The sequence below is a fragment of the Cyprinodon variegatus genome, unplaced genomic scaffold (assembly GCF_000732505.1).
Source record: "Cyprinodon variegatus isolate N-32 unplaced genomic scaffold, C_variegatus-1.0 Scaffold4, whole genome shotgun sequence".
NCBI lineage: Eukaryota > Metazoa > Chordata > Actinopteri > Cyprinodontiformes > Cyprinodontidae > Cyprinodon > Cyprinodon variegatus.
The window spans coordinates 629875-653271 of record NW_015150457.1 but is presented as its reverse complement, the minus strand read 5'-3'; the positions used below and the strand labels follow the sequence as shown (position 1 = coordinate 653271).

At 35.9% G+C, this 23397-nt stretch overlaps 1 protein-coding gene across 1 annotated transcript in view; it reads right to left on the bottom strand.

Moving 5' to 3' along the window:
* Positions 1-9202: 9202 nt before the first annotated feature.
* plch1 (phospholipase C eta 1) overlaps positions 9203-23397 on the bottom strand; it is a 31484-nt gene continuing 17289 nt past the window's right edge. Inside the window, exons 7-20 of the mRNA XM_015372936.1 lie at positions 23218-23373; positions 22458-22520; positions 20594-20688; positions 19034-19131; positions 18740-18919; positions 16507-16614; positions 15035-15159; positions 14767-14851; positions 12843-12989; positions 12487-12566; positions 12290-12349; positions 10433-10823; positions 10116-10143; positions 9203-9339 (exon numbers count right to left, since the gene is read on the bottom strand). Of these exons, the coding sequence (XP_015228422.1) occupies positions 10133-10143; positions 10433-10823; positions 12290-12349; positions 12487-12566; positions 12843-12989; positions 14767-14851; positions 15035-15159; positions 16507-16614; positions 18740-18919; positions 19034-19131; positions 20594-20688; positions 22458-22520; positions 23218-23373 (1599 nt within the window). The 3' untranslated portion in view covers positions 9203-9339; positions 10116-10132. The remainder of the gene's footprint in view (positions 9340-10115; positions 10144-10432; positions 10824-12289; positions 12350-12486; positions 12567-12842; positions 12990-14766; positions 14852-15034; positions 15160-16506; positions 16615-18739; positions 18920-19033; positions 19132-20593; positions 20689-22457; positions 22521-23217; positions 23374-23397) is intronic.

The window sequence follows — 23397 nt, the reverse complement described above, 5'->3', positions numbered from 1 at the left end:
CAGAGCTGAATACTGTGCAATAAGGACCTATGATGAACGGTTCCCTTTGTGTAAAGATAAAAAAATTAATAAATAACATGCTGACTGAATGAAATCCATTGATCTTTGTTTATTTAACTGGAGTAAATAGTTGAATACTTTTTTCTCACTACAATTGAAATAGCTACCAATGTTGAGCAATGAAGCACTTAACAAGAATATCCTTTTTATTTCATAGGAGGGAGTTACATTAACACCTTGCTACAGTCAAGTTTCTGTGAGATAGAATAAATCATTATGCAACACAAAATACAGAGATCTTTCGTCCAATCATCCCCATTTAACTGTTGTAATTTCTTTTTTAGTTTGAGTCATATTCATTCATATAAGAATTTCAGGTTTCTCCACCTTTACATTTACTTTTTGTACCTTTTCTTTATCCATGGGCAAGACACTCAGTGGTTTATTGGTATGGTAACAGTATAATCTTTCTGTGATTTTCATCAGTCCTTGTGTCACGAGTAGCACCTGTGAACAAGCCATCAGCATTTGGACCATCGGGGCATCTAACAATCTAACAGGGCTCAGGCCTCGTCGACCGACTTTGTGCCATTTGCTAAATCTAGTAGCTTAGAAAATTTTGGGGCAATTAAGAATATCCCATAGTACTACTAAATTAATTTTCAGTCCTAGCCCACATATGTAAATCCAACCTGTCTTTAAGACATTAACTATAACAGGCATAAAATGTCATTACCATTATTATCAAAATAGTTCCTATTTTTCCATATGCAACACAATCTATATTAGGGAATATTTGATCAATAGTACAAACTTTAGTTGCTTTAATAACTGAATAAGCTGTTTTTAGTGTTTTTACAGCAACAAACCTTTGGTAAATGATGTCTTCAGAAAAGCCTTATTCTTATTTAACAGAAATAAAGATCAACTTCAAAGCCTCATTTATTGATCCTTAAAAAAGAACAAGTATTTGCCCTCATGGAAACAAAACAGTACCTTGTTGTCATGGTTGCATGGTGAAAGTAAGTTATCACACAAACAATAAACATTTTTCTTGTAGAAGAATGTTAATACACAACCAGCAAACACTACAAACATTGTCTTTATTACTCCTCCTTAATTAAGAAAAGAGATTAACCGTAATATTTGATTTAAAAAAAAAACTCCTCTTAAAACATGTTTTTTATTTCAGCAATCTTAATATCCTCTCTATAGTGTAGCTGCATTATGATAAACAGTTCCTTATGGTAAAATTTTTATATTCCTTCATTTATATTTTAATGTTGAACTTCACAGCAATCTAGAGATAGATATATAACATGACTTATATCAGTATATTTTTAAGTTTAAAATGCACTGCTCACCACAATTGTTAATTATGAATCCTTGTAATGACTTTTTATTCAAAGTTCTAGTTGTTTTAAAATTTGCATATTGTGTTCTGATTCTATATATGGCCAGGTTAGAGTAGTTATTTATTATAATAGCCTTTTTTTTCAAGATGAAGACAGGCTTTCCCATCATAAGTATAATTTTCAAAATAATTTAAAAATAAATTGAAACATTAAAGCTCAATTTGCATGAATACCTAGGTTAAAGTGTTTATAGAAAATTTTCTTAATAACCAGTAACCATGGCACAGATAGTATGTAATCAACAACCCATTCCTAATAGTAGTTTATTATCTAACTTAATAGAGAAGATTAGATTAAAGTATTAATCAGTTTTAAGGCTTTTCACGTCTACATCACGGGTGCTAAGAAGTATGTAGCTACTGTGTAGTTAACGCTTGATGTTCAGGCTACAAAAGGCATCTTATTTAAGCTTTCTTCATTACAAATACTCAATATGACAGAAGTTGACCAAGCAAAATTTAAAAATTAAAATACTTTTGCCCCCTTTGCTGATACAGTTCCATTATAGATAGACATAAAGATGTTGTCAGTTCTTGCCATCTGCTTTGCATTCTTTGCTGTTACAGCTAAGTACGTAGGAAATACTCTTAATGCCCTCCTTTTTTTGGCATCTGTCACTGATACAATTTTAGTTAGCCATCTGTTTAAAGACAAGCGTGTGCATTTAGATAGACTTGGCATCTATTACGCACTGCAAGACAGACTTGGAGAAATAAACATTGTAAACAATGTTTTCCAAACACATATATATGTGCTTTCTCTTTAACATCAGCTTTTCCAGTTTTATTTGAGGTCCTTCAAAGAAAACCAAATCAATGGATTTTCATTTTGATGATAAGATTTTTTTATTTTTTTTTATTTGTACGATTTGTAATGTATCTGAATGTGGTTTCTAAAGTGTACCTTAAATTAAGTTCAATAGAAATGTAACTGTATGTTTCTGGTGAAAAAGATACATAAAAAAAAACACTAAGTGAAAACAAACTCAGTTTGCAGAGGGTATAAGGTGCTGAACAGCAGGTGTGCAACCTATTATCCTAATTATCATTCATTTTACACGCAATTACATCCAATTATTACAATTACAGTGAGGAAGCACATAGGGGAAAAACAAATGTTCCATGTTTGTTTATTCAATTCATTATTTTTTTTTTGGTTTATAGATAAGTGAAACATACAGTAACATATGCAACTATTTCTTAGACTTAGACAGACTTTATTGTAATTTTTTACACAGAGTGTATACAAAAAGAAATTACGTTCAGTAAAGCTCTCAAGACATTTTCATTTTCTAAAGTGCAGCAGTGACAAAATGTAAGCAGCAGTGAAAATGTAAACATATGTCTTTGGGTTTTTTTAATAACCTCATTTTATGCAACATTCAGCAGTCTAATGGCAGTGGGGAAGAAGCTGTTTTGGAATCTGCTACTGTAGACCTGCATCAGATGCTATGAAGCCTCTTTCCACAGGGCAGCAGGGAGAACAGTCCATGGTGGGGGTATGAGTGGTAATTTATGATATTACGGGCTCAGGACACGCAGCACTGGGATGAAATGTCTTTAATGGAGGGAAAAGGAGCCCCGATGATCCTCACTGCTGTTATCATCACTCTTCTCACCTTCTTCCACACCACACAGTAAGACAGCTAACAATGGTTCCCACACCGGGAGCTGTACCCGGGCCGCCTGGGTGAACACATTGCATTTTAATCGCTATAGACATGTGGACAAAATAAAACCGAACTCTCCAACAACTTTAAAGTTTTTTGAGTTTTTTCAACAGAATAGGAATGAGTATTTTGCTATTGCATTTTAAGAGGTCACAAATACATAGTTGTACTTAGTTAGAAAAAGTGAAAGTATTTATATATGTATGAACATTAATTTACAAGCCCCTTTGGTCCCTTTATTAATGTTTAAGCAAAGCAGTAGTACACTACTCACAAAAATTAAAGGAACACTTTGTAATCAGAGTATAGCATCAAGTTAAATAAACTTCTGGGATAATGATTTGGTCAGGTAAGTAGCAGAGGGGGTTGTTAATCAGTTTCAGCTGCTTTGGTGTTTTTGAAATTAACAACAGGTGCACTAGAGGGGCAACAACGAGACGTCCATCAAAACAAGAATGGTTTTACAGTTGGAGGCCACTGACATTTTTCCCCTCCTCATCTTTTCTGACTTTTTTTTCACCAGTTTTGCATTTGGCTAGGGTCACTGTCACTACTGTTAGCATGAGGCGCTACCTGGACCCTACAGAGGTTGCACAGGCAGTCTAACTCTTCCAGGATGGCACATCAATACATACATACATACAGCAAACCTTCTGCCATTGACAGAAGGTTTGCTGTGTCTACCAGCACAATCTCAAGAGCATGGAGGAGATGCCAGGAGACAGGCAGTTACTCCAGGAGAGCTGGACAGGGCCATAGAAGGTATACAACCCATCAGCAGGACCGGTATCTGCTCCTTTGTGCAAGGAGGAGCACTGCCAGAGCCCTACAAAATTACCTCCAGCAGGCCACTGCTGTGAATGTCTCGGACCAAACAATCAGAAATAACAGACTTTATGAGGGTGGCCTGAGGGCCTGACGTCCTCTAGTGGGCCCTGTGCTCACTGCCCGACACCGTGGAGCCCGATTGGTATTTGCCACAGAACACCGGAATTGGCAAGTCTGCCACTCGTGCCCTGTGCTTTTTACAGATGAGAGCAGGTTCACCCTGAGCACGTGACAGACGTGAAAGGGTCTGGAGAAGCCATGGAGAACGTTATGCTGCCAGTAACATCGTTCAGTATGTACGGTTTAGTGGTGGTTCAGTGATGGTCTGGGGAGGCAAATCCATGGAGGGACGCACAGACCTGTACAGGCTAGACAACTGCACACTGACTGCCATTAGGTATCGGGATGAAATCCTTGCACCCATTGTCGGACCCTATGCTGGTGCAGTGGGTCCTGGGTTCCTCCTGGTGGATGACAATGTCCGGCCTCATGTGGCGAGAGTATGCTGGCAGTTCCTGGAGGATGAAGGAATTGATACCATTGATTGGCCCCCACACTTGCCTTAACTAAATCCAATAGAACACCTCTGAACATTATATTTTGATCCATCCGACAGCACCAGGCTGCACCTAAGACTGTCCAGGAACTCAGTGATGCCCCTGTCCAGATCTGGGAGGAGATCACCCCATGTCTCGCTAACATATTGTGGCTTCAGCTGAAGACCAGTGTTCCTCGACTATCAGACCAGGTGGTAGGGGAGTAGGGGAGTTGGATGCTTAAATCATCTCTGGCACAGGGATTTGACGTCAGGGGTGTCACTCTTACTTCGTCATTGACATTTGATCTTCAACACTCAAAGAGTTAAAAAAGTGACAGCCATGCCTTTTTAGCTCATAGGGCTAAAAAGACATTGACTGTCCCTGTCCACATAAGCACTAACACTAACACTGGTTATGGATCCAGTACATTTGATTCTGTCAATCTGTTGAGAAACTTTTGGTCTTACCATCCAGGTGGAGGTTAGTTTGACACTCACTAGGTACTGCCTACATTAGCAGGTTGTTGTAATTTCAGTCTTGTAACTTAAAAGAATTAAAACACTGCTATTAGTATTTTTGTACTACTGTAAGTACCAAAGCAGAACTACAAAAGTCTAGTACACCACAATGGTATGAACCTTTTTTAACAACAGATTATTCACTAAACGTTTCATTAGGCAGTTCATAATATTCTACCTTACTAAGACATCAGAATGAAATGACCTTTTATTCTGTTGCTTAAAACAATTTTTAATTTTTTTTATGTAATTCTGAAACTTTAACTGATTCAATATCTATCAATCAATCCATTTTCTATACCCAGTTCTCCTGTACAGGGTTAGAGTTCCCTATCTCTAGAGGTCTACAGGTGGGAAACGGTATACTCTGGACACTTCAGCGGTCCAACTGCACCACTATTTAGTAAAACTGTCATTCTGCATGTTGTCAAATTAAATCGTATTTAGGTGTGAATTAGTTAGCTATTTTTTTTTTATTTGTTATGCATGACACCAGATTTTAAAAGGAATTTGTTTTACCTGTTTAAAACATTACTGTATTATACAGTTTAGTAAAAGCGGAAACAAATGAAATTTGATCAAACCACTCATTTCTATGTTTTATTGCATTGATTGGAAAAAATACTCACAGTTATTCAGTGAGCAACAATACAAAGAAAAAAGTGTGGTGTAATACTGAAACTTTTTTTTAAAGAAAACAAATTATCATCATTGCTCTCTATTCATCCTTAGGCTAACCCTGTGTATTTATCACCTCATTTGATCAGACCGTTAAGTTATACAAAACAAAATAACCAGAAAGAACAAGAGTATTTTCACGGTCTGTATCAAAGCAATTACAAAAATAAAAACTTTTAGGTCCCAATTTTTAAAAATTTGCAATCAAATCCTTCAGGCTATTAAGTAACAAGTCCAAGCACAGAAGTTAACATACTGTATTGCACTCAATACAAACATGCCTATAACTTCTGTTTGCTCTGTGCAAATAAGATTAGGTAATCCAACATTTATTGTATAAACTAGTGCATAGTCATGCTTGACATGTTCACGTGTAACATGCACAAACAAATACAAAATTCAATGTGATTCTCTGCTAAAACTGATTTCAGTTGAAAAAAATCATATTAGAGATATTTACAAACAAGACATAAGAACATACCACTTGAAAGAGGGGAAGACTTATATTTGATAGATTAAAAGATGAACCCCATTCAATAAAAGTAGCCGCTTCAATATTCTACACATTCACATTTTGCAGAGAATGACATATCTTCATTTTCCTCTTACTTTTTTTTTACTTCATTGTCATTGTACATACATTGGACAGTACAACACAGGGACAAAGATAACAAGAATCTGTCCAACCTGTCTGGGAAGCTGTTTGAAGGGATTCATAAGCTCCCAAGAACATTTATACATTAGAGAGAATATTGACAATACACAATCAACAACACCATTCTTGACAGAAAAATTGACATTTCCTACAGGTGGACATTTCATGCTTTCAGGTCCTACAATGACTTATATGGAAGATTTTACTTGAAGTAAATTGTAGACTATTAACAGCTTAGACATGTCAGAAAAACAAGTGCAGTATTTAATTATTATGGTCATCTGGCTTTCAGTGTAACCAAATCTATAGAAAGTTTAGTGCATTTGTCCTTTCTTCCATGTCATGAGTCACAGTCAGAGCTACAACCTAAGCAGAAAGTACACTTCAGGTTCAGATTCTGAATGAGCGTTGTTTCCAAATGGGATAGAGTCATCTGTATAGTACCGATCTCGAAAACGGTCAACATTGCCATAATGTACTGATGTGCAGGCTCCTTCTGGTAGCCCCCTGTCCTCCAAATCATCAAGGTAGCCTGCTATGTAGGAGCCAGTAGAGTGTCTGTCAGGTGGTTGATTCTGCACAGGTTTATTCCTCAGTACCACTCCTCCAGTGCTGTCATCACTACTCATCACCACTCCTGGCCTAACTTTTTGAGCCTCTTGCTGTCTCTCACGGGCACGGCTGTTAATGTGGCGCACTCTGCTTTGGCTTCGGGAAGACAGACGTCGGGTAAGTATTGGAGGAGGGGAATCATCTATATTTCTTTGAGCAACTTGAAATGCACTTATTTCTTGAGGTTGTGACTGTTGGCTATTTGCTTCTTGTTGCACCTGAGGAGATTGGGGTCTTTCTCTGAGACCATCATCTAACTCCAAGCTAACCAGTTTGCGTAACTGCTCTGTAAATGGATCACAAGACTTTGTGCGAAAAAAGTGTTTGCCTGATATGTCTTTAGGCTTTTGCCTTGTTGTATGAGGAGTAAAGAAACTGCGACTAATGATATGGTATTTACTTTGAAAGTTGCATGAAATGTCTTCAGAGGTCAAGTCTCCCAGGGACTTAGACTTGCATGGCTTATGGTCTGTGGAATCTATGATAGAAGACTGGAGATAAGCTGATGAAGGTCTCAAATGTGAACGAAGTGAATGTCTTACTTTAGATTGCTCATGGTTTCTGTGTTCAGCAGGGCTGTTCTTATATTTGCAAGTCTGTACATGGTGCTCTTGACCTTGGCTAGGTAGTTGGATGTTTTGAGAAGTTATAAACTCTGTGGAGGGCATATTGCAACCATAGTCTGGTTGACTATGTTCATAATCAGAGGAAGGAGAGTAAAGAGGTCTTTGCCTACACCTATTCTGTGGTGTGGCACATTGTCGTGGAAGGCTTTCTGCAGAAGAAAAACCATGGTAAAAGTCTCCGGTTTCTCTGTTTTTCTGATTGATTTCCGTTCTTTCTTGATGAGATCTACTAGAAGTCATGGTTGATTTACAGCTTCTTAAGTCAGATGTTTTGCTGTAGTTAAGGACCCCAAAGTTGCTCTGAGTTAAGGAGTAACTATTCTGAGGAAGGGGACTAGGGTTTGTGGGTCTAGAGTCTACAGATCTCTGATGTCTTAGCTCTGAGTTTTTTTGTTGATGGGCATTTGAGATTTGATTGCATTTTATGACATTACTCACTGGAAATGTGTGCTTTGAAGGGGCTGCATGAAATGATTTTGTTGGGAATTGTGGAGGAGAATATGAAAAATCATGTTTTGGCTGGAAATAGCTAGGAGAGAAGTCATGATTTTGGAAAACAGCTTGGCATTTTACTGGACTTGAAAGCTCAACCCACATCTTGCTGTTGTTTGATATAATCTCAGATGGATCATCAACATTTAGCTCCACTTCTGTAAATGACTCTTCAGTAGAATGGTGGAGGATCTGAACAAGGTCAGAGGAGGAGGACCTTATGTACCTTTTAGAAGTACCCTGCAGTTCTCTAGGTTCTGCATCTGAAGCATATTTTACCTCCTCATACACCCTTTCCTCTAGCTTCAAATCTTCTTCACTCTCACCCCACAGTCCTCCTACACCGTTCAAGCCCAGCCTGCTTCCTGTCTCTTTCCCTAGGTTTTGAGTTGTTTTTACAGGTGAAGAAGCTATACTGCTTGAAGGTGTGCTTCCTGTAGTATCTGCCTGAACATGAACTGTCTGCTTCCTCAGGTTGTACACAGAAACTGGTGTCAAAACCTCCTCATCCAGAATAGTGTAGACCTCTTCAAGTTCAGCAGTTTCTGGGTTCGAGATGAGACCTAGAGAGGTTTTACTTACTTGGTAAGCCTTTTTGTGTGAACAACTTTCATTATTCATATTTGTTGGCTTTTGGTGATTCATGAAAGATTTATTTTGAGACGATGCCATTTGGGCTATAAAAGGACATGTTGATTCCTCTTGGAGTTTAGGTGAGGTGGGTCTGAAGTCCAAAGTCTGGGATGGGGGAATGTTCTGGGATGATGTATTTAGATTCTTTTGGTCAGTAGTCATTTCAAACTGCTCAATCAGAGCAGAAACAGAGCAAGACATTTCCTGTTCATTGTCTAAAGATACAGCATCAATGAGTCTGGAAATAGTGCTGTCATGCAAAACACCAGGACTTTTAAGAACACCATTTGCTCCAGAAACTGTAGCCAAAGATGAAATGGCAGACGACGAGGAGGAGGACACCGATGGTGCAACTGTGAAAGTTGTACTATTTGATGATGTTTCTGGTTTATCTAATGTTGCCTGACTGTTTGTTGAAATTGACATAGCAAATGTTTCCCTTGTTTCTTTAGGGAAGTTGTTGGATTTACTTAGACCTGACTGGTAATTGACATATACTTCCTCCTTTGTTGTTTCTCCACCGCCAATAACCAGGTAGGAAGTCTCGTCTGGTCGATCATGCTCTTTCTTTCTGTTTGTCTTTGAAGGGATATAAATGTTCTTTTGAACAGAAACAGATGATTCTGTAAAAACATTCATGGAGGAAGACCTGGGTCTCTTGAATCCAGAAGCTCCTGTTGACACAGAAAAGGCAAAAAAAGCTCAATAAAGATGGTTAACATATCAAACTAAATACAGAACTTAAGGTACCAGTTCAATTAGCCCCTTCGCCTATTCGCACCAAACATTTCTTCAACCTATTCTGAAAGATTGACAATTGTGTAGTAATTTATTGATAATGTTAGTTATGCAATATAACTTTAGAATCAAACAAAAACATACAGTATAGCAAATTAATTTAAAAAATCATTCAGTTCTATTCTTTTCTAATCTACATATTGTAAACAATCACTTCATTTGTTTTATTTATTTTTTTAAGTAACCATTTTTTAGAAAAAGAATAAATTAGTTGCTGTTGCAGCAGGTATAGATCTGAATCACATCAAAAAATCTTGTCAAGAAAATTTTTAACTTTACGAAATGGCAAAGGGGCAAAATGATGAACACCCAGGCTATCAAGCTTACAAGCACTTTTAGTACGACAGTTTATGGGTCATTCATTCCAAGACAACATCTATACACAAGCAAATGGATGACCGACAACAACAAAGGAAAAGCTGAAAAATGGGTATTGAACATCGGAAACAAAAAAAAAAGAAAAACAAAAAAAAGACACATTTATAAATATAAAACATGGAAGAAATTTTAAACTGGGGTTGATCTGGTAAAATGGTAGCAAATGGCACATTGATATAGCTTTCAGACCATTTCCAAACCAAATACACTGGGTGAACGCAATGCCAGTCGGCTTTGAACAATGCCATCTCCAGACAACAGTATTTCTCATTACCTGCAGGAAATTCCTAGTCAGTTCTCTACTATAAAGAAACACAACAAATGTAGATTGGACAGAAAAAGCATATTAATGTCTCATAGCAATTAGGCTGAGGTCTCAATTCACATGGTTACTTTGCACGTAGTTTGTTGAAGGAGAAAGAGGGAAAATGCATTTCAGTGAAATCAGGGTTAGGATAGTTGTTACGACATTATTACCATACTTTATGTTGGATGAAAAATTATAGATAGGGCAAATTTTAAAGAGTAGGTTGCATGTAAATTGCGTTAGTGTGAAGAATTTTCAAATTGGCTAAGCGCAAAAATACTCACCGGTGATAGAGTCTGCACCAATGTCATTCTCTTCGTTGTCTGGGGCACAGATAGACAACTGCCCTTGCAGTAACCTGTCTAAAGGCATGGAAATGGGTCTATGGATAAGAGGCGCTCGAGGCTGAAGTGGCTTCTCTGCTCCCTCTGCCCTCACTGAGGGGCCTTCTCCTCCTGATGCCCCTGCATCAGCACCATTGCCATGATCAGATATCGAAGCCACTGACTCAGATAGAGCCATTTTTGTCTTCTTCCTTCCCTTTGCTGGTGCGCTGGCTGTTCGTCGCAGGAGGTGATCACTAATGGAGCGTTTCCGAAGACCAGAGGTGTTTGTGTCCACAGAGGACTTGGAGGACCGGTTGAAGAACCCTCTTATACCACGTAGTTGATGATTCTAGTAAAATATGCATTCATAGAGAAGGGAAATGAAAAATCCGCAAAAGAGATGTACAGCTGTATTCTACTACAGTGTACATTAGAATAACACTAAAAGTGATCGTACATCAGTTATTCAATTCAAAGAGTAAGAAACATTATAATTACAACTTACAGTAAAACTCCCAAAATCAGTTTCCCATATTTTATAAAAGGAAAATAAGTACAACAAAGAATATTTATTTTTACCTATTAATTGTAAATAGGGTTTCCGAAAGGGTGTAAAGTCATGATAACCCCCAGTTTGCAAGGTTTTAAGTTAGCAAGATTGTCGAAACCACTTACTACTCTAATTTATGTTAGTGGTTTGGTTAATAATGTTTGTTTTGATTTGTCAATAATTTATTTTCTCTATTATAGTTCCTGACAAGCAATTTTGAGCTTTCTGCTTGTTTACATCAGCCATGGTATCACAAAGTTGTCATCTATTTGTCTAATGTCAAATTAAGGCCTCAGTGTTTGCTCGAATATACAATCAGCAATATTTCCGTTTTGTTGTTTTTATTTAAACCCTTACTAAAATGCTCTCAATAGAAATAGTAGAATAGGAAATCTCAGAGGCTATGTGGTCAGGGGCTTAAATACTAGCGTCTGCCAAGACAAATGCTAGATCTGCGCAGAAAAACATGGCAAGCAGGTAAAAGCTGTTACTGGGAAGGGTTTGCAAATGTAAACAGCTTAAGAAATCCCATGATTTAGCCCATAAAAACCATCACTATCAACAGATTGTGAAAAAACTCCTGGAAAGATATGATAGTGGCTCTTTGACTGCATGAAAAGGCTTTGACAAAGTTGTATACGGCTGGGTTTTGTACTTCCTCATATAGTTTGGTGTTGTGAGCTTGCCCTTTGTGTTGTTTAGATGATTTGAAGCAAAGACGTGTCTCAGAGGTAAGAAACACCGGACTTCAAGAACTAGGATTGGAGACCCCTACTCTACAGGGTTTTTATTTGGTGGATTTCATTACATGCTGCAGCTATCATTAAATTTGTCTTTTGTCTAACACATGCATGAAATTTTCTGGGAAAATGCATTTTGGGTTTTTATTTGCTGTAAGCATAAATCATAAAAATAAAAAGACAAAAACATGAAAATATTACTCTGTAAGTAACATCAGTTAAACTTTTTTTAACAGAATTATTGAAACACACCTTTATAATAAATACACTGTAAAACAAATAGATATTACAAGCTGAACAGAAGCTTCTAAAGGTACTAATTAAATAAAGTTGTATTTAGTGATAGAACATTAAATGATGCCATGAACCGGCTAGATGTCACCCAGATGTCACTAGATGTCATTGTTACATCTTGGTGTAGCATACTTGATGCAGGACGATATTAATTTATACATACAAACGGCACATCTGAAGCATGCATTATTTTTTCATGCAGCACACAGAGAGCTCTGGGGCTCAGTATACCTTGCTAGCTCCTAAAAAGTGCATTATGGTAAAGCTTGGGTTCAGGACAAGAGGGCTCCACTAGAGAGACAAAGAGTGGATGGAGCAAAGCCTCAATTTACTGATGTGTTTATAAAAACAGAAATTTTGTTGTGATTATCTTAATAAAAAAATTTACTTAAAAAGGAGGCTAATGGGAAACATTGAAGAACACCTACCTTCCCATAAACATCATGCACAGACACATGCACAAAAATGGAAGCTTCCGTCAGTCCTTCCAGGTAAACATGCCTGTAACCTATGAGGGATATTGAGAAGTGGGCAAAAGGGCAACAACTGTTAACATATTTTTGATTGTAAAATAACTGATTCAGGTGAGCTAGTCTGAAGGTTCAGGGTCAACTCTTATGAGCACTAAACCTAACCTGCTATGTAAAATTTTCATTTTATTGAGAAATATAGATAATTATCATTATATATTTACATTGGTATTGCAGTAGCCACAATCAAATTGATTCATTAAAGTAAACCATATCACAGGGTTTCAATCAAGTATTAAGGAGAAAACACAGACCAGGCATCAGACTGCTGAAGGCCACAGTCCGTTGACCGATGAAGTCTCGTCCGATCGGGTCATGGTCCCAGACAAGGAAACGCACAAGTGCCAGCTCAGCCATGTGAAGTGTGAAGGAAAGAGTCTCCTCCCACACTGGATTGAAACCTGAAGACAGAACATGTTCATAATGAATACCATCTTCATTATTCCTATTATGTCTTAAATTCCAACCTGTTAGATTGATATTTAGTTGCTCAAATAATATACTTTTTTAATAAATCAATCCTAATTACTGAACATTTCTTGAAGAGTTGTTTTTTTTTCAGAGCTCAGATCAACCATAGTGGCAAATTTGAACAAGTCAGAACTTTTTTTGTTTGCTATTATGCAACTGCTATTAGCAGTTAGTGATTTGAATTCTAGAGATTCAAAAAAAAGTAGAGCTCTGCACAACATCACGCTGGGTGAGCCCCTCCTTCTTTGCACAATATTCATAAATATCTCTTATAAATGATATACAACAACCATAATTCTAAGTTTTAAGAAGTTTCACGTAATTCAGCCATTTTTTAAAGAATAGAAAGTAGAAAGTGTAGTATATTAGTTTGTCTCAATTTAGAGTTGCTTCAACACTAAATAAAAAAATAAACCATTGGAGAGTACTTTCTGTGTTTTTACAAAAAGAATACATTTTTCACAAACCTTTGAATTGGTTTCAAAAATCTCTTCAGTGCAGAATATACAAGTTGAGGATTTTACAAACTTCTTTGGCTTTTGAGCACGAGTTGATCAAATGCAGGCTAAATTCTCACCACTACTCTTTCACACAAACCCGAGAATAATATTCATTCTTAAGCACATCTGACATTTGCCATAAAAATTTTGAGCTGTTCAAAACTTTGCTCCTGAACTCCAGGATCCCAAAATTACTGCTAATTCTTTACAAATGTGTACTTTATTCTAAAACATAATGACATATTCCTCATTGATTTACAGACTGTTATTTATCCTTAACTTAATTATGGATTCCTGGTAAACATAAGTGGTGCCATTTTCACATAGTTGCCTCATTCTCATCTTTCTCCCTCAGTTCCTGGCTAAGTCTGTTTTAGTTACATATTCTAGGATCTACTCCACTGCCACTAGTAAAGCTAAACATTCATTTTTGAAAAAATGCCCAAAAATAAATGATTGCAAATCTTAATGGAAAACACCAGACTCTTTTTAAAATCATGAAAATTTAAGATCTAATGTAATCTAAATATAAAATACAATTAGCTCATTTTTATTCAATTCATAAATCTTAATAGAATCTTGTTTACAGTGCTGAATTATTGGCAACATTCTTGGAAATCAAGATGAATCTGACTATATTTCTTATTTATCCTACCATTGTAGCAAGTGAAACTTAGGATACAGAATTCCAAGAATCATCAGGAATCCCAGAAATCCCTGTTTGAAATGGTAGCTTAAGCATTAAGCATATTGGCTCTGTGAGATAACAAATGTTTGAATCCCAAATAAAACTCAAGGTATAAGCAGCACAAAAAATGTGAACCAGCAACAACCACCTGCCCCTCAATCCCGGCCACCCATAACTAATGTCGCAAAAGTTTTAAGTACACAGTGATAAGAAGTTAAAGCTTGTTCAGACAACTACAAACATATTTCTCTAAAGTGCCAAGTGAAGGACAAAAGCATTTTTGTCTGTTTCTCACAGACAAAAATTCTAGGAAATACTAGGGAAATCTAGGAAAATACTGCGCAGTGTGTTTTTTTTTTAAGTACTACATAATTACATAAGTATGATTCAATTTTAGGTTATATTTAGAAAAAAAATGCTTAAAGAATGTTTTTGAACAAAGCTAATGTAATATTACATTTCAAATAAACAGTGCTGTAAAATGAGCTAAGCAAGAAATATGAAGTGTGCTTTTCTTACCATTGTCATCAACAACTCTCGTCTGTTCCTTGCAGCAGTCAATGGGTAAACCAATGATCTCCACTTCAACGAATGGATCAATAATCTGAAGGAAAAAGAGATCATTCAGATTCTGGTGTGGCACTAGTTTTATTTATGCTCAGAGCTAATTTTACTCCTCTGACCATTTGCATAAGAAATCATATTTGTGGAAATAGTTGAACTATCAAATACAGAAAGACAGATGGATAATGTGAGAACCCTGAACTCTGCTTTGCTCTGTTTTTACCTCTCCACGGTCCCCCAGCATGGAGTCTGGTGGTTTGGGCAGCTGCTGTCCACTAATGATCTTGAGTACGAGCTGTTTCTTGGGGTAAGCTGGAAGTGGGTCATCACTGAATGGGTTGAAAGAGCCTAGAGGAGTAAAGGATGGCGGAGCAGCAACATCAATTAATGTCATCATTTAATCCTAACATGAGTCCATCTGTCATCGTTATTTCCACTGAGGGCACTTTCTGGGGCTTTTCCTACAACCTACGAGCCTTTATAGCTATGCAAGAACAGCTTGTAAATTACACTATAACACCTCCACTTCTACATTTTTGCATCTGTTTTATTTAATAATGCACAATATTTTATGGCCCATGTGATGTTGGAATTAACAATACTGAAGATGATAAACAAAAAACTGTTTCTTTTCAGTGAAGTAGGGTTTCTGGGGTGTGCCTAATTTTTTACACACATTTCCTTTTTTTGAATAAAAAAAACTGCCTTGGAGAAATCTGGTGTTTGACTTTATACATTTGAAATTCACCTTTTACTTAGTACTACTACTGTTTACTCTAGGTCACTTAAAAATGTCTTCAGTGGCCTTTCAGATCTTGACACAACAGCTTTGTTTCCCATGTAGGTGGCATTTCAGAATATCAAGAATGTTGTTTTTTTTCACAACCTCAACTAGTGTTGTGCTTAAAAATGTTTGATTCTCTTTCAAATATAATGCGTCAAAGTATTTCTTGTAGAAAGGATCTTATTTTGCAAATTTTGAAAGTGAGAAAGCTTTTGAAGGAATTATAGGAAACATGGGTTTATCTATTTAACTCTGAAGATCAACTTGTCGTTTATGTTCAGCAGAATGATGACATGTTTGAAAGCTTGAATTTCAAACTATGTTTAACCAGGATAACTGAATTATTTCCCAAAGTATTCTTTTTTCTCTTTCAGGTTGCCATTAGGTAGTAGAACCTTGATTTCTTTACCCTTAAACCCTTTTAACTCTTGAGGGATGCAAAAATAGTCTTAACTGGATTTTTTATCAGTTTGAATCATATATCTAACATAATGTTTTTTATTCACAAGTCTTCCCCTGTTAGTTGTAATCATAGTTCATAGCAAATGTTGTGTTTACGTCTTGTATTGTGTATTAGGCAATTGTTATATTTGATCTTGTTACTCAATCGCACACCTGGTGAAAAAAAAAGACAGTAGCTTACTGTAATTCTTTATCATAGTAATTATCAGGTCCTGATGGTGTTCCTCATAATTACTAGAGAAGAGTAATTATTTCTCAAAAATAAAGACATGTATTTATATCTCACAGCCTCTTTAAATTTGTGGTAGAAATCATTCAACTGTAACAAAAGAAATACTATGCTTGATAGATTTTTATTGATAACGGTTACTTATGTAGAAAAAATGACAAATGAACTTGATCAAAGCTTATCTTTATTTTTTTTGTACCTATTCTTTGTATTGTTTTACCTTTACACATAGGAGGCGGCTTGAGGACGTAACCAATGCCTCCATTCACCATGAATTTTGATCTGTTGAGCTGCATCATCCGTCCATCTGTTTGATAGTTCAGCGCAACTGAAAAAAATAAATAAATGACAAACAAAACCATTTAAATTGGGAATGAATGACAATCAGTTTCTCCATTATTTTGTTTTTGTTTTTTGTCATTTAGTGAGGGTTGGAGTTATTCCATATCTACATTTCTAACAGTTTTTGAATTTCATGGTATTAGAAGACAGCATTAAAAGAACTGTCTTCAGATAGTAGAAAAGCATATCAGGTTAAATTCTCTTAAACCAAAACGACATCCAAGACATCTAACAGCCTTTTTGCCTGAAAGACATGAACAAAAATGCCTGAAACAAAACTGAAAAGTTCTTCCATCTTCAAAATCTATGTGCTAAAGGGAAAACAGATGAAGAAAATGATATGTAGGCACGTGCTTAGAGTGTTTAATTTTCCTGTTTGGATTAGCATGAGAAGAACATTATTATTTTTTCTGAAATATTAATGAATTATGCCATGATTGCTTCAACTTCTGAAATGTTTTGCATAGCTCCCCCGTCTTGCTTCAGGTTTGATTTAAACTCAGACACCTTTTTAAAGAGTTCAACATGTATCTCTCTCAGTATATAAATTTTATAAATTCTCTTTTCAGGTTTATATGTTTGTATGTGTCTGTGTTTTTTTTTTACCTTGCAAAATAGTTTTTTGGGTTTTTTTTGGCGTGGCATCGCTGCCACACATCTAACTTGTAATACCGAAAGATCAACAGGCTTCTGCCAAACTTGATAACTGCTGATGAGATAAAGTAACTATTTGAACCAAGTGTGTTGCAACAGAAAGACAACTAAAAAAATGCAGGCCAGCGGTAGCCTAATTAAGACGCAGGTTTGAGAACTTATATCTTGAGGTTATCTCTTAAAATCCAAATAATATAAACTTGGGGTTTCCATTAGTGCCAAAAATATGTATTTGTTTGTGTCTATATAATATATGTAGATGTAGTGTGTTTATGTAATGTATGTATGTTAGGTACATCTGCTAGATGTACATGTTAACATATAATGCTATGTTTAGTGTATATAAGTGTAAATGTTAGGTGTATATTTTGGGTTCTTGTGTTAGGACAGATAAATTTAGCTTATTTGTCATATTAATTTACTTACATGTTTATGCAGTTAATATTAATATATCTTGCTTTTTTTCCCAGGATTAGCCTATTCTTTTGAATAATGAAACTGTATCTTTTGAGTGTATTATTTAGTAAAGCTTCCTTAGGTTATTATTATAATTTTTTTTGGAATGTTTTTTTTTTTTTTTGTCTGTTTATTTTTTCATTGGCATAAAAAAGGACCCTAAAATAGCCTACTTTTGCCAGTGAATTTGTTTCCTGTTCAGATAATATGTAATAATAGTTTTAATCTATTCATTTCATTTTGAATTAATCACCTCTACTTACGGTATTAAATTTCTGCACACTACCTTCCATCACTGGCATTCCAAAAGTTGACTGCGGATTGAGTGAGGGTCAGATAGGGGAGGGGGTGTATTGACTCACAACAATACAAAGGCCCCTCACAAAGACATAAGCACCTATCTATCATAACCTACCTAACATATATACTCAACAATTAACATAGATTTAACTATCTAACATATTCCTCTTAAATATGCACCTAGCATGTGCATCTGACATATACACTTGGCATATACATAAGCACCTAACATTTATTTTTAAAATAAGCACCTAAAACAATCCACTGGACTTTGTTTTCTAATTCTGAAGACATTTGAAGACATTTGGCTTCCCATCCAGAAAGATTTTAAATTATAAAAAATTCAATAGATTTTTTTTATTATTATTATTATTATTGAAAAAGCTTCCTGGGTGAGAAGTGAAATGTCTTCAAACTTGGAAAACAAAGTCTAGTGGATTGTTTTTTCACTTTTGTTGGAATGACAAGGAATTGGATGACTGGGAATCTTCAACAGAATCTTCACCTAACATGCAGACATAACGTAAGCATAAGCCTGTAACATATACAGCTTGCAAAGACACGTACGCATAATTTTGGCACTAATGGAAACCCATATTAGGAAACTGTATTTAGGTTAACTGTATTGAGATTGTAACAAAAAAAGGAAACAGTGTCAAGGGTGTGAATACTATCATGTGATTAAGGTTGGAAATTCTTACCCAATTGACAACCAACATTCCAGTAGAACTGCGGGTTGAAATTTGAGGAGTCGATACGATAGGCTGAGGGATAAATCCTTGACAGTTGTCTCTGGTTAAATGTCAGGAACTGCTCAGCCTTGTGATTGACCAGAGATTGCGCTCTGGTCTCGCTGAATGACAAAACATCACCTGGAGTTCCTTAAAAACAAACAAGCAGTAACAATACAGCCAGGACATGAGAAAAAAAATCCACAGAGGTTGCAATGCATTGCAGTTTATGCCTCGGATGTGTAGGTGTCAGTGTTGTTTTACCGTCATTTAAGCATTCCTGTGAGGCAACAGAATTGGTGAAGACTACCAGGTTTGATAGATCTCTACTTAGTTTTATTGTCTTCCTTTTTCTTCCAATCCTAAAAATATAATTGAAGAAAAAAAAAAAAAAAAACAGGACACAAAACTTATTGAAAAGATTTTGGTGCAAAAGATGCATACACTCACACTGACCCATTTACAGTGGAAATTCATGGCGGGGCAGAGAGGATTGTCCATAAGACGCAGCTTGTAAACCACAGGAAGTAGCATCAAAGGCAAAAAGCTTAAAAGGAACCAGCACGTATGCCATGCTGCAATATTCTCTCATTCTTGCAAACCTACATCTACAAATCCAGCATATATGCTCTTAGACAAACACAGTCAGTCACAATAATGTTTTGAAATAATTATGAACGTAATAAATAAGGAACAGAGACTGGAGAAAAGCACAAACTTAAAAGCAAATAAAGCATATAAATTTTCAAACTGACAATTTGTTTTGTTAAATTCCTAATCACAGCAAAGTGATTAATTCAAATTTCCAAAAAAGATTCTGTTTGGATAGAATAAGCTAAATCAACTGTCTGGAAAATAAATACTTCAAAAAGTAGGTCAAGTTATATTTTTCTTATTTTGTTTCATATGTACTCTTTTTATAATAAACTTAGTAAAATATAAAAAGGCAAAACATTTTATTATGTATCAAAAGTAAATATAAATTCTACTAATCATACTACTTATATACTATATAATGAATTACCTTTTAGATACAGACTTATGCTGTCTTTAGAATAATAACAAAAAAAAGACTACAATCTAGACAAATTATTGTGTTTTCCATCTATCTTCTCCCTGTTATCCATCAGGGTGATGGTGGGGCTGATGCCGATCACTTTCAGATTTTTTCAGGTTAAATCTTTTAGGTTAATAAAATAACTTTTTTCTTTAAACCTCTATGGAATGGAAAATTGCTAATTGTTTCCAGTAAATTAACATTTACTTGCTTATGTGACATTTTAATAAATTAACCACTTTTCTAAAGATCTGATACCCTTTAAAACTAAACTGCATCACATTAAAAAGATTTATTAAACCACTTTTCTTGAATCTGAAAAAAAATTAATTTTACTCTTATATACTAAATACTATATTTTTTCTTCCATGTTACTTCTGTTAAGCTTCTTTAAAGAAAATTATTATATTATGAATTATGAAAAGGGTAGCTAAGATGTTTAATATATGATAACCAGCCTCAGGAGCTGTGTGATGATTTTAAAAATGGGCAAGGCTGGATTAATTACAAGATTTCTTTGCTTATAATCATTTTTTAATTGAAGAGAGAAGATTCCCAAACAATTTGTTTTTCTTTTCCCTTATAGGTCTAACTTTAAAATTTACCTTCAGCATCCCCATTTATACAGCACTGTGCTGTTTTAGGACAGAAGGAGATTTAGTGGTTTCATGTCTCCTGTTGAGCAGGATTATTCAGACGTCACTGCAGCCATCAAGCCTTTCAGTTGTCAAACACTCAGCATTATGATGAAGATGTTTAAAGATCACCTGTTGAACTGTCCTCCAGCTTCTCTCCCAGACCTTTCCTGAGAGTCTTCCTCCTTCTCCACACTTTGACATGTCAGCCTTGATTTGGAGTGCCTCTGGACAGACATAGTAATACATATTTTAAAAAAAACAATTTAGAAAGCAGAAATATATTCTATGTATGTTAACTTTGCCTTTAGCTGTCAACCTAAACATTGTGCTACATTTATGATCCATCATACACAATGCTGCCTCCGTACTCAGCTGTAGTCATTCTCACTCTTACTTTATTTCTTTAAGAGTAACACATTATGCATTGTAGCAAAGAGAGGCTGAGAAGATTAGAAATTTTTAGTAATTACAGTGTTCACTTTCTCAACTAACACTGCAGGCATCCCAGGCATGCGCATTTATATACAGTATACACACACATACACACAACCACCCAAGCAGACGTGGGAGGCTGTATGATACCCAAAGAGGGAGCCATAAAAGGCTGAAGTGGAATTTTGAGTGGGTAAAAGCAGGTGGAAAAGGAGGACAGAAAAATTCAGTGGTATATATGTAAGGTTTGTGAGTAATAAAAACTATAAGCTAGAGACAAATTTTTTACTGCTTCACTGATTGGATTTTTTGTCAAAGACAAGGAAAACCTCAATACACATTTTTAACAACAAAAAAATATTTAGATCCATATTTTATTTTACAAAACTAGATTCCATAGATTTGTAGATTTTGTAGATCAAAGTAATTTTTAATTCCACACATTTACGATCACCTTTTAACAGTGAAGAAAACCATCAATTGCATAATATTATCATTTATGAAAGAGAAAACTGTTTGTTTAAAATGGATGGATGGATGGATGGATGGATGGATGGATGGATGGATGGATGGAAGGAAGGAAGGAAGGAAGGAAGGAAGGAAGGAAGGAAGGAAGGAAGGAAGGAAGGAAGGAAGGAAGGAAGGATAACAGAAATGACAAAAGGAAGAAAATAATGAATTAAGGACAGAAAAACAAAGGGGGGGAAACAAAGAGAATAAGTAACTTAGGAAAAGGGGTACAAAATCAGAACAAAAAAGACAGAAATAAGAGATGGCAAGCAATGAAGAATGAAGCAATGATTGAAAAAAAAGCACACAAAAAAAAGCATGACACAAAAAAGGACACAAGGAGGGTAGAAATTACACAATACAGAAAAGCAGGGAAGATATAAGTGGTGAAGGAAATTGGACACCTGGTTGGCAGAAAATAAATTAACAAGGCAGAAGGAAGAGAAATGTGTTACATGGTTGAAAGTAGGTCTGAATGATGTATAGAAAAATCCACATTGTGATTATTTTCAATCAGTATTGCAATTTATTGTGGTTTTCATTTGCACTAAGCACATGCATATATATGTTTCACTCTGACGTTTCAGTGTTTTATGACCTTCAAAGCTTGCTTATCTAGAGTCCATTGATCCAGGACTTTACTGTAACACTTGCTTATAAAAATTCTTGGAGCTGTCACTCTTTATTCCCATCTGTGTGGTAGCAAACTCACTTTAAGTGTATTACTGCCGACTAAAGGACTGGAGGGAGAAAATCTTTGTCTTTCTCTTGTTAAATGTAATGTGACGAAAATAAAATAAATATTCCAGCTCTAGTTGGAATGAGAGAAAGAAGGAAGGAAAAAAAAGAAGCATAGGACACAAGGGGGCAGAGAAGTATATATACAATTTTCTATAAAATAAAACCTTGTATAAAATACAAAAAAACATTAAGTTTGAGGTATAAAAATCCAAAAGCAGTGAAAACAACAACTAAACTGAATTAGCCTCTCTGCAAAAATAAAATACATATGACATAAAAAGATAAAGAAAATAGATTTTCTGAATCTTACCTTTTGTTTAAGTGTTGTGATAAGGGACCTGCTTTGAGATTTCCTTAGAACCCCTTTGGAGCTCTGTTCAAAAAGCAGAAAAAGACACTCAAGGAGTTTTCATCTACCACCTTGTGCACTGTTGCTTGTATTCATATCTGGGTTTCATATGGTTGTGAAATACCAAACACATTAGCAAGCAGTGAGTCATTTAAACCCTAAAGCTGTTGAGCTGAAGGAGGCGCAACAAACGCTCAATAAAACATCAGACAGCTGAAGGGAGCAGTGGGAGAGAGCTACAAAATATACCAGCTAGAATCACTTGGAGAGAAAAAGCTTCAGAGACAGAATGAGGTGAAAGGGATCACCGCCAATGTAGGACTACATTAGAGAGAAGAGGAAACCCCGATGCACTACACCCACTACGCTGAAATGGCTCTCAGGAAACCAAGGTTCTAAAAATAAGACGCAAGCAGCAAAATTAAATATTAACATTAGAGACATTTAGAGCATCTTCACTTTCAGCCTTTTTTCAATATGCCTTGGATAACATGCAGTAATCCAGGAGAGAAGCCATACAATCTGTTCCATGTGTATGTTTGACCATTAAGTGTAGCTTAAACTAAACTGTCACTCGACTCTCCGAGCCTCCAGCATGACTAACATCATGACCTATTTTTATTCCCCTCCTTTTCTCTTTCATGCTCTTGATATATTGACAAGAATGTCTCTTCCTGGCGTTCAGCTCTGCAAGCAGCCTCTGTTGCTTTGAGAACTTTACCTGCCGCAGGTTCTTCTGAAGGCCCTGGTGTGTGGCTCTAAGAAGAGCTCGGATGCTGAAGCTGTCGGTGTCCTCCTTGTCTACGATCCGGGACTCCTTCAGAAGAGAGTCTAGTTTCTTTCTGATGTGAGACTCCACTTGGGTTTGGCCATTGCCCTAGATAAAAGAAAGAAACCTCAG